The sequence below is a fragment of the Mustela nigripes genome, chromosome 8 (genome assembly GCF_022355385.1).
Source record: "Mustela nigripes isolate SB6536 chromosome 8, MUSNIG.SB6536, whole genome shotgun sequence".
Classification (NCBI taxonomy): domain Eukaryota; kingdom Metazoa; phylum Chordata; class Mammalia; order Carnivora; family Mustelidae; genus Mustela; species Mustela nigripes.
The window spans coordinates 408,269-419,573 of NC_081564.1; the positions used below are offsets into that span (position 1 = coordinate 408,269).

Consider the following 11,305-nt stretch of genomic DNA (forward strand, 5'->3'; position numbering starts at 1 on the left):
GATCCCAGGACCCTGAGATCATGGCCTGAGCCGAAGGCAGAGGCTTTAACCCACTGAGCCACCCAGGCGCCCCCCCCCCCCAGTTAATGCATTTTTAAACTACTTAATGAAATAAATTATTATTAAAACCATGTGGTAATAATTCTAAGCTTTCAGAAAAACTGTTCTTGTGGGCAGCTAGGCAAAGTCCTGTTTTTAGTAAAATCTTAGGTAGTGTTGTAATGAAACAATCCGTTAATCCGATAGTGGTGAATGCTGTTCTGCGGCCCCTTTTATACGTAACACGGTCTTAAAAGACTTGAACTTTGATTAAGCTAGCACAAATTTCATAATTGCCGTCGGAAATGAAAAACCTTTCCTGTGATGTTAACAACTGGCGTGTAACTTTAGTTCCAAAGAGGTGCTGGGGACCCCTCTGCCACAGTGGGGTGGTGCTGCGGTTCCAGGCACAAGGGACGCAGGAAAGTCCCCTGGTCACTGACTGGGGATCACCACCCCCAGGGTGTTACAGAACGAGTTCCCACCTTATGGGGCACGTGTCCGTTTGCAGCCGTTTTGGAAGTCTCCCGGGTTGGAGCTGAACCTGGTCCCTGTGTTCAGAGGGCAGAAAGGGACTAAGGAAAGGGTCAGGCCACTCCAGCTTGGTAGGTGGCAGTCTCGTAAGCAGAAGACTACACGTGAGGCTCGTCTTGGGTGGCCAGACGACTAGATGCCTGCGTCCACCCTCCTCCTAATCCGGAGAGTTTACATGGAAGCCCTTCTTGGCTGAGCCCCACCTCCCCGTCTCAAGGCCACGTCCTGGCAGCAGCCTCTGGGATGGGACAGGGGAGGGGGGGCGCGTCCAGGGATGGGAGGCCGAGACGAGCTCACCAGTCGGTCGGCAGTCACGTCTTTCTGAAGACCTTCCTCCCGAACCGCAGGGACCACAGACAAATACTCTTGACTAATTTGGGATGTTTCCAGTAACTTTCACAGCTTTCAGAGGGAGCGGTGGTCTGGGATTACCGCCTTGACAGGCCGTGACTTCGGATGTCATCGCTCACTGCGCCATGGCCGAGTTGGGTCTCCTTGCTGGGTCTTCAAGGCATGCACTTCTCTTGTCCGACACTGACGTTTTGCATTTGTGCACAAAACCTGTAAGGATTTTCTGTTTTGCAGACAGCACTGAGTTCCTTTCCTGTCTCAGAATAAGGTATTTTGGAATAAATAGCACAACCAAATAGGAACTGGCTGCTCTCTGTTCCCACTGTCGTCCGTTCCGGTTCCCTCATGTTACACAGGTTCCGGATTTGCAGGCTTCATTTTGGCCAAACTTAGGATACTGTTTGCTGACACAAGTCTTCAGTCATCTGCCCCACCTCAGACGAGCTTCCGTCTTGGAATCAGGCCCCTGTGACCCAGGTCAGCACCCACTCTTGCTCCTTGGCTGCATCCCCCTGTGTGGACTCGCTTTCAGTTTCCAAAATGCTGCCCTTCTTCTCAGGATGAAGTGAAATGCTGCCGTAAAGGCAGATCTGAAGTGGCTCAGTCGTTAAGCCTCTGCCTTCCACTGAGTCATGATCCCAGGGTCCTGGGATCGAGTCCTGCCTCGGGCTCCCTGCTCAGCAGCGAGTCTGCTTCTCCCTCTGCCCCTCACCCCTTTCGTGTTTTCTCTCAAACGAAAAGAAAAGGGCAGATCTGAAGGTGGTAGAGTGAGACAACTGTGCAAAGCCCTTGAGGGAAGGGAGTTGGGGACCTGCCACCTCCACCTTCAGGCATTTGGGTCCAAGGGTCCAGGTCTCAGGCTCGGTGGGACATGCGGCCCTTGCTTTCCTGGGCCGCCTCCACTCCTGAGGTCAGAGGTGTAGTGCCTGTTACTTCTCTGCTTTGAGAAGCTGGCACAGCGCCTGGCCTGTCAAAACGGTTTCTAGAAAGTGCATAGCGGGAGCCTGTGGAAAACCATTTCTCTGGCTCACTGTCCTGGGTCCGGGCCTCAGCCGCTGGTGGGCAGACGTCCCGCGAAGCCGTCAACCCTGAGATCACAAAATACCGGGGCAAAGAGCCTTCTGCTGCGGCAGCCGCAACCATCCCAGCAGCTCTGGGGCTGCTGTCTGGTGTGCAGCATGGCTCCCTGTTTTCTTGAAAATATTTACAATCACGACTTTGAAAAATCAGTAAAATAAAACTTTTATTTGCAGTTATCTCCAAAGTTACAGAGGAATGGATCAAATGTCCCAATTAGTTTCACTGACTGCATAAAATGTTCACAACCACTTCATAGAAACTGTAGTTTCTCCTAAGTTAACAGAGTATTTGGGATGGACGCATCACATCTAAATGGTTGAATCCCTAAGCATGAAGGAGGAACGGCCAGAGGCGGAAGTTGGAGCTGGCGAGTGTTTTACTGGAACAGGACACCCTGCCGTCTGTCCGAGGCCGCCCAGCCACCTCCCTCACCCCACCCAGCCACCTCCCTCACCGTGGGGCGCTGGGAGAGGCCCGCCCGTGCCAGAGGCGCAGGAGTGCGGACTGAGAAACGGGTTATCAGAGCAAGAACCCAGATGAGGAGAATCTTTAGTTGACAAATATTTAAAGTGATGAAAGGGTCTCAAGAAAGGAGAAGAAGGTAGACAAGTTCTGAATGGAAGCGCTGGCAGCCCCTCCTCCTGGCAGCCTCGAGGGGCTCGCGTGGGGCTCGCGTGGGTCACGAGCGCAGACGCCCGTGCGGACCAGCGGTGGTTCCCACAGACAGCAGGAGTGAAGCCTCGTCCTGGCAGACAAGGCAGGAAACCCCGAGAGAAATCAGGCCGATCAGCTCATAACCATTCCCTTTCCATCCTGGGCTGGAAGGACAGACTAAAACACCACATTTTTAGGTACTTTTTCACCGTCCTCCTGAAGTGCAGGGAGACCGCCGAGCAGCCTGTGCGGGGAAGACGGGGAAGGAGCCGTGTCCTCGGCAGCACCCACGGGAGCCACGGGGGGGACTGAGGAGAGCAGGGCCTCCAGGCAGCCCTCAGGAGCGGGAGATCTTGTCCGGAGGCATGAACCCCGTGTCCCCAAGGGTCCTGAGCGCCACTCGGCCATCTGGCCGGACCACCAGGTGGGTGATGCTGCCGTTGTTGAGTGACAGGCGGAGCCAGCCTTCTGGAGGGAACTGCAGCGCCCTGGGAAGACAAAGAACATGCTAGAACATGCTTCGCCACCAAAATGGGCTGGGGTTGGGACAACGCTAGCGGCCCCCAACCCTGTTAAGACCTTGGAGCAGACTGTCTTGGGGCTGGGACCCATGGAGGTAAGCTTTTCAAGCAAGGGGTTTCTTGGAAAGGAGCTGCTGGGCTGACACCATCGCATCCAAATGAGGGGCGCGGTGACGGCCCAGCCCCTCTTTGGGTCAGGGGATCCACCCAGCTCAAGTGTGTGAGTCAGAAATCCCCAGCTTCTTACACGGGCATGGGGTTGAACTTCCAGTGTCACCAAAAGGGGGCCAGGGCAGCCGGGCCGTGCGACAGAGCAGACCCGCTCCCGACCCACTCTCCCCTAGGAACGGGGCCCCAGAGCCTTTCCTTGCTCTCCGACGCACATTCTAGGTGCAGTATTTGCCAAAAAGCCCAGTACCATTACAGCTTCCCCGAGTCATCAGACGTCTTTGTGCCCTAAATGTCCACACGGACGAGGGGCATCCCCACGGCTCACACTGCAGCCTCGGGAACTACCTCCGTGCGCGCTTTTTCTCTCCCTCACCATTTCCAGAACGTCCTCACGTATAGTGACAGGGATGCTCTGGCTCCTTCTAGCCCTTTACGGCACACAGGTCACCTCTACTCCAAGTCCCCAAACACTTCCGGTGTTCTTGGCATTGGGGTCCCTTCTAGTGGCTGCTTAGGTCAGCCTGTCCCAGGGTGTGTTCTAACATGGTGTTTCCACACGCAAAATGCCCAGAGCAGCCAACCGGGACAGTGTGCGCAGGAGCTCTGAGGTCAGCTTCCCGGGAGTGCTTATTTGGAGGGTGTGGCGCCCGGTCCCAGGCCCACGCCTCTTTCCCAGCAGCCACTCCACCTGGCCTGGAGCCCTGTGAGCACCTGAGAAGCCTGGCTCCTGGCATCCTGGGCTTCTCACCAGAGGCTGTGCACATGACCCTGGAGGGGAAGTGTGTGCCCCCCCTGCCCCCAGCCCTGACGACAGGCCCAAGGGTCAAGCACAGTGAGCAGGGACCCTGAGTCTGGACTTGGACAGTGCCACAGGCCAGCCAGCAGGCTGTGTCCTGTCCTGCCACGGACAGACATGTCACACAAGAAGGGGACATCCCTCAGCTGTTGAAATGCCCGACACATGCTTCCTAATGGACCCAGAGGGTGGCTGGGGTCTCAGTCCTTTCAAATTCTGTACTGAGCTTCGGTCAGATATGTAGCACCCAGCGGGCCTGGCTGCCCCAGCCTGCGGGCCCACGTCTGCGACTCGGGGCAGGGGTCACTCATGGGGGCTCTGGAAGCTGCATTAGTGCCGGGAAGCGAGGCAGGTCCAGAGGACACAGCAGCCTCCTTCCGGAGCCCAGGAGCCAGAGCAGCGAAGTGACCAGCATGGTGATGGGTCACAGCCCACAGCGCCGAACACAGATCGGCCAGTCCGTGCTCCTGTAGGCGAATGGGCGGAGAGTAAGAGTGAGCGCACAGAAGACTCTCAATTAATGACCGAGGACAGGATGAGGCAAACGCAAAGCCATCACTAGCCAAGCATCCTCCGTCACGGCAGGACCCACCGACGAGCTAGATCCAGCTGCTACGAGCTGGAGGGAGAGAGGATCTGGACCGTCTCCCCAGATGCTGGCCAATCCCCGAGGGGGACACACCACAGTGCGGTGGCCGAGGTCCAGCGCCCAGGGCCTTGACCAAGGGACCACGCGAGCGTCACCCGGACTGTGCCACTGGCTTCGGGCACCCCAGCCCGCGCTGGCACCGGCGGGCTGCGTGGGTGCTCTTCCACCAAACAGGCATCGTGGTGAAAAACTCCGAACGGACGTTTCACCAGAAGGCTGGCGGGGGCCTCCTGGGCAGATGAGCGGGCGCACAGGCCGGCGGGAGGGAAGGTGGGGCCCGGAGCCCTCGGTCGCCCTCACCGGCACACGATGTAGCGGATGACGTTGGCGTGGCAGATGAAGATCTCGTAGCTGTCTTCCTGCTGCTTAGCGTCCGCCCGGTGGATGTAGTTCCGGAAGGCGGCCTCGATGCGGGCTCCGTCTTCGTAATACTGCTGGGGGCAGCGGAAGGAACCTTAAGTACGGAGGCGGCGCGCAGGCCACGGCTGGAAGGGGATGGGGAAGCGGGCCGAGGGGCGCGGTGGGGGATGCGCCCCGGGGAAGGGGGGTTTTTACCACAGCCTCCGGCTTCCAGTGGGACACGGGAGGGTCGGGCTCGATGGGGGCACCCTCTCTCAGCAGGTCTGTGCTGACCTTGCAGACACCTGTGGGAGAAGCAGGGACTCACGCTGCCCCTTCAGGAGAAGCTGCCCAGGGCCCTCTGCCGTTCTCAGTCCTGCTGCCCAGGGACCCGGGGGTGCCCGGCACTCACCTGGCAGGTGTTTGCTGATGATGTCAGTGGTTTCTATCGCACGGGTCATGGACGAATGGACAATTTTATTAAACTTCAACCCCAGGCTTGCAAGTCGGAGCCCAGTTAGTTCGGCCTGTTCACGACCTTGAAGGGGAAAAACATCAAAGAATTACATGTTGCTGGAGTCCCTCTTTTGTTTACTTCACAAATACTCCAGTCCTTATCAAGTACCATTAGGATTAGGGTACAAGGGGCGCCTGGGTGGCTCAGTGGGTTAAGCCGCTGCCTTCGGTTCAGGTCATGATCCCAGGGTCCTGGGATCGAGCCCCACATCGGGCTCTCTGCTCAGCAGGGAGTCTGCTTCCTCCTCTCTCTCTGCCTGCCTCTCTGCCTGCTTGTGATCTCTGTCAAATCAATCAAGCAATAAAATGTTTAAAAAAAAAAAAAAGGATTGGGGTACAGGGGGGCAGACCCTCCTGGAGCTTGGGCCTTCCTGCAGGGGGAGGCATTCAACAGGTGAAATCAATGACGCAGTTACGTTCAGCCCCATAGAGAAGAAATGTTAAAACAATGACCAAGGCTGAAGACGACTGAAGTCTGGGGAGGGTCCTGTTACTATTTCTGGGTCCCTCGTGCCCCTTTTATGCAATTTTGTCCTAAGACTGGGTTGCAACGCACCACTGACCCACCAGCTGTGCCATTATCAGAGATGCCAACGGCCTCCGTGTCACTAAGTATGGACTCCTGCAAACACCAATCCTTTTTCTCAACCACAGATCGTAGAATCTAGTTGACAACGCGCTCGGCCAATCAGTGCCGGCTGCATGCGGGAGCGCCGTGGATGCGGCTGTGCTGCTCACATGTGCACCGGCACCCAGGGCAGCTGGGGGCGCCCGGCAAGCTGCGCAACAGGCTGCCAAATGCTTCAGACCGTCTGGATTTCTTCAGTACGGACACAGATGGGTCAGATCGTGTCCGACACAGAAATCTTTACAAATTTAAACTCTATCTCAGCCCACCCTGCGCTCCCTCTCCGGGGAAGATACGCCTGCACGTGGGCACAGAGACTGCGGCCGACGGGCACGCCCAGCAGCGCCACGCGGTCGGCAAGACTTGGCGATGAGCAGTACTTCCCCCGGGAGACGCCGGAGCCGCTGCTGCTGGGTCTCTTTGCCATTAGGAAGCCGACTTTAAGGAGATCTGCAAGTGCTGACCAGAAGGATCTTTGGCAACAAGTTAGGTCAAGCAAAACGGGGTGCACATGGCGTGCCACCAGCAGGGCGTGAGCAAGGAATGCCTCCGCCGGGCTTCGGATCTGATTGTGAGAGCCACCTTCTATTTTTGAAAATTGAGGATGTTTCCAGTGCCTGTCTCATGTCAGTTAGGCTGATGACCTATTGTTAATGACAATTCTTGAATCTCGGCCAAGCCCCTGACCCAGGTCCAAAGGGGCCCAGCACCACCAGGACGGGTGTCAGTTGGGGCTTGAGCCCCAGCACGTACCCAGGGGCGTCAGAGTGCGGTCCTTTTCCAGGGAGGCATCCACGTGGTACTGGGAGTGCCTGATTAGGAAGATGTGTCGTGTGGCCTTGGCTTTGCAGTGGTCCAGCCTGGACGCCAGTTCTTCTTCTCCAGAGTCCAGGTTCCTCTTCCGCAGGTTGACCAGGGACAGTGGTTCTCGCCTAATGTTGAAATAGGAGAGGCATGTCCTTGTGATCCCTGCTCACAAGTCAGCCTTGAGTATTTCTGACAAGACAGTATTTCCATCTTGGGAAAGCGCAGGGACAACACCTGCCCTTTGCACTCTGCCCCCTGCCGCTGGCCCCGGAGAGTCCATCCTCTCAGACCACATCTCGTTTACCACCCAGCTGAGTGCCAGGCCTGTTCTGGGTGAGCAGACGCTGAATGAGACAGAGAAGCGAAGCCCTCGTGCAGCTTCTGTTCTAGTGAGAAGACTGAATAAAACAGCTAGGAGGTAAGTGATGTGCAGAAAACGAAACCCGGTGACAGGAAGGGGTGGCTGACGGAGGACCCACGAGGCCAGTACGGCCTCGCTGATGCAGAGTCTGCAACTGTGCTGTCCAATGTCAGCCACTGGCCATGTGGCTACTTAAATTCAAAATAATGAAAATTAAAAATCTGACTCCATTTCCCTGGTCACACGAAGCACATGTGAAATGGTTCAGTAGCACATGGGATAGTGGTGACCACACTGGACAGCAGGAAGAGAACATTCCAGTTATCATGAAAAGTCTAGTGGGCGGCACTCCTGGAAGGGTGAAGAGCTGAGGGGACGGACGGTGGGGGATGAGGGTGAGGGGCACCAGCAGCCACGACGCTGAGAAACGGCCAAATCTTACGAAGACAGGCATGTCTGGTAGCTCCCAGAACTGAAATTAATAAAGGCTAACGGTCTGTGGGATGGGCGGAGCTAGGAAAAGCGTGTCCTCGAGGGAACGGTGGCAACTCAGGGTCCTGCTGGCAAGCCTGCGGTGTCCTAACAGACCGAGATGCCACACTGGAGCCCAGGGCACTACGGGTACAGACACAGGGAGCCCAGACTGGCTGAGGTTCTCCACGAAAAGGCTCTGGAACTTTCCAGCACGGACGGCCTCCCCCTTTGTAAACCTAGCCTTGGCGAGCAAATACAGTGTGTTGACTTCAACCAATAACGCTGGAGTCCAGTGCTACTTCAATTATGTCCTTTAATCTCAGAATGAATGTTTCCTTTAAAAAAAAACAAAAAACAGAGTGCCTGGGTGGCTCATTCGGTTGGGAAGCTGCCTTCGGCTCAGGTCATGATCCAAGAGTACCAGGATCGAGTCCCGAAGCGGGTTCCTAGCTCCACAGGGAGTCTGCCTCTCCTCTCTCAAATAAATAAATAAAATCTTAAAACCAAAAACACCAAAAACCGAGGAAATTTAGAAGACTGTACTGATGTTTGAAAAAGAGAGTATGACCCTGGTCAAATCTTGAGAAAAACAGACAAATCCTAACTGAGGGGCATACTATAAAATTCCCGAGTGCCACTCCTCAACCTGTCAAGGTCATCAAAACAAGGAAGTCTGAGAAACTGTCACACCCAAGAGAAGCCTGAGGACACATGACTAACTGTCCCGCGGGAGCCTGGAGAGACAACAAATAGCTGAAAATGGAAGAAATCTCAAAAAAAGTGTGACTATCAGTCAATAATGACATACAGAGATCAGTTCGCCGAACTGTGAAGAATACACTGTACCGGCATCACGAGGCGTTAGTAGAGTAAATCGGGGCAAGGGGTAAGAACTCTCACCTTTCCAGTTTTCCTGTAAATCTAAAACTATCATAAGATTTTTTTAGAAGATTTTATTTATTTATTTGACAGACAGAGATCACAAGCAGCAGAGAGGCAGGCAGAGAGAGAGAGGAGGAAGCAGGCTCCTGCTGAGCAGAGAGCCCGATGCCTGAGCTGAAGGCAGAGGCTTTAATCCACTGAGCCACTGAGGCGCCCCAGGATGTTTTTTTTTTTTTTTAAGATTTTAAACAAAGAATACCAGGGGTCTCTGGGTGGCTCAGATGGTCACACGTGTGCCTTCTGTTCAGGTCCCGATCCCAGGGTCCTGGGATTGAGCCCCACATGGGGCTCCCTGCTCCGCGGGGAATCTGGTTCTCCCTCTCCCTCTGCTGCTTCCCCTGCTTGTGCTCTCTTGCTCTGACAAATCACTAATCAAAATCTTAACAACAAAAACAAAGAATACCTATAAGCTCCCGATACAACTGGGCTGCCCGGATACTAGTGCCGCGCCCTAGTAGGGAGGAGGAGCTGGGACCCGGCCAACCAGCGCGCACGGGCCACTGCCAGACTCCAGAGCAGAAACACACCAGCGACCTCTGGACTTCAAAGTTTCTAAGAGGCATATTTAAAAACTAGAAAGGCACAGGTGAAATTTCAAAAACTCACTTTATTTAACCCAACGCATCAACAATACTATCACTGCAACACATAAACCATATTAAAAAATCCGCAGTTTTCTTAAATTTAATCCCATTGGCATCAAACAACACCGAAGCAGTTTCCCGGGTGCCCCTTCCCAAGCGCTCCACGAGCACAGGCGGCCACGCACGGAGCGAGACCCGGAGGTTCGGCTCCTATCGCGCTGCCTAGCCGTGTCCCCGCACACCTTCCTGCAAAGCGCTCCCTGTAAGGGCCGGGCCCTCACCTCCGGCCGCACACGCCCGCACACGCCCGCACACCCCCGCACACGCCGTCTCTCCGGCCCGCCGGCCGGGATCCGGGCGCCTTCCTCCGACCCCAGCGCTCCCGAAAGCCAGACCAGGCTGACCGCCTACACGCAGGTCCGAGCCTGTCCCCGCCTGACAGCGACCACCTCGCCCCGCCCCGCGCGCCAGCCACGGTCCCAGGCCCCGGCGTCCCCCTTCCCCCAGACGACCCTCTGGGACAGGCGAGGCGGCCGCGGTCCCGAAGGGGGGTCGAGGGCGCCCGGGTCACCACCAGCCTCGCGGCCCCCCCGGAAGAGAAATCCGCCCGGAGCCCGCCCCGCCCGCCCCTCCGCAGAACCGACCACGTCGGGCCGAACGGGGCGGCAGGCGCGCGGGAGGCTCCCCGCCACCGACGACCGGCGCGCCCGACGCCCCCGCGGCCCCCGCACCTGTCCCAGTTGGGGTCCCAGACGCCCGGCCCGGGGCGCGCGGACCCCGCCCACGCCGGCGCCTCGACCACGCGCGGCTCCGCGTCCCCGCCCGCGCGGGGCTTCCCCACCGCCACCGCCGAGAAGAGCACGGCGGCCGAGCCTCCGGCCAGGCCGCAGGCCGCCAGCTGCAGCGCCTGTCGGAACGCCATGCCCGCCTGTTCCGCGCCGGCCCTGCGCAGGCGCTCACGAGTGGACGGCGCGCCGCGAGGGACACGATTCCTCAGGTACCGCTTCCGGCCTGCGGAAGGCGCGGGGCCGGAAGTCCCGCCCCCGGAGCCCGGAGCCCGGGGGACGGGGGACGCCCCGGCCGGTCGCAGAGAGTTTTCGGGAGCGAAGTGGGAGAGGCTTTGCGGGCGTCGGCTCCGAGGCCTTTTCCCGGGTCCTGTGCTGAGGGCCCCGGCGCAAGTCAGGCCTGCCTTCGAGCAGCGAGCGTTGCCGCGGCGCCACCCGTTGGCCCCGCGCTGCCCACGTGGACCCACCTGCCGGGGCACAGCGGGAGCCTGGGAGCCGGCGGGGGGCGGGGCCGCGGAGGGGCGGGCGGGGGCGGGGCCGCGGAGGGGCGGGGCCGCGGAGGGGCCGCGGGGCGCGCGTGTGTGCGCGTGTGTGTGAGAGACGGACCTCCGTGTCTGTGTGAGAGACCTGCCGGGGACTGTGTGCGTGTGAGAGCGAGACGGGGTGTGGGCCGTGTGCGTGTCACGGGGCGCGTGCGGGAGAGAGCCGCGGGCACGGGGCGCGTGCGGGAGAGAGCCGGGCCGCCGCGGGACCGCTCCCGGCGGAGGCTGCGGGCGGGAGCCGGCGGCGGGACGGACGCGTCTGGTTGACGAGACTGAGCAGCCGCCGCGCGGCTCCTTCACCTGAGGTAAAACCCGCCCAGCGAAACTTCCTGTCGCAACTGCTTCGCTTTGGTTTTGAATTACTTAGTTAATTAACTTGTTTATTGTTTGTTTTTAACGATTTTATTTATTTATTTATCTATTTATTTGACAGACAGAGATCACAAGCAGGCAGAGAGGCAGGCCGAGAGAGAGGAGGAAGCAGGCTCCCCGCGGAGCAGAGAGCCTGATGCGGGGCTCGATCCCAGGACCC

General features: G+C 57.9%; 1 protein-coding gene across 2 annotated transcripts; it reads right to left on the bottom strand.

Moving 5' to 3' along the window:
* Positions 1–2,150: 2,150 nt before the first annotated feature.
* On the bottom strand, positions 2,151–10,401 carry PGAM5 (PGAM family member 5, mitochondrial serine/threonine protein phosphatase). Of its 2 annotated transcripts, none has more exons than XM_059408130.1 (6): positions 10,178–10,401; positions 7,032–7,210; positions 5,547–5,672; positions 5,351–5,439; positions 5,096–5,226; positions 2,151–3,146 (listed from the first exon to the last, which is right to left on the bottom strand). In XM_059408130.1, exons 1-6 carry the CDS (start codon positions 10,366–10,368, stop codon positions 2,996–2,998), a joined length of 867 nt encoding a protein of 288 aa, XP_059264113.1. In that variant the 5' UTR covers positions 10,369–10,401; the 3' UTR covers positions 2,151–2,995. The 2 variants fall into 2 exon arrangements, with proteins under 2 accessions (XP_059264113.1, XP_059264112.1); XM_059408129.1 differs by having other exon boundaries at positions 5,096–5,229.
* Between the last annotated feature and the right edge of the window lie 904 nt (positions 10,402–11,305).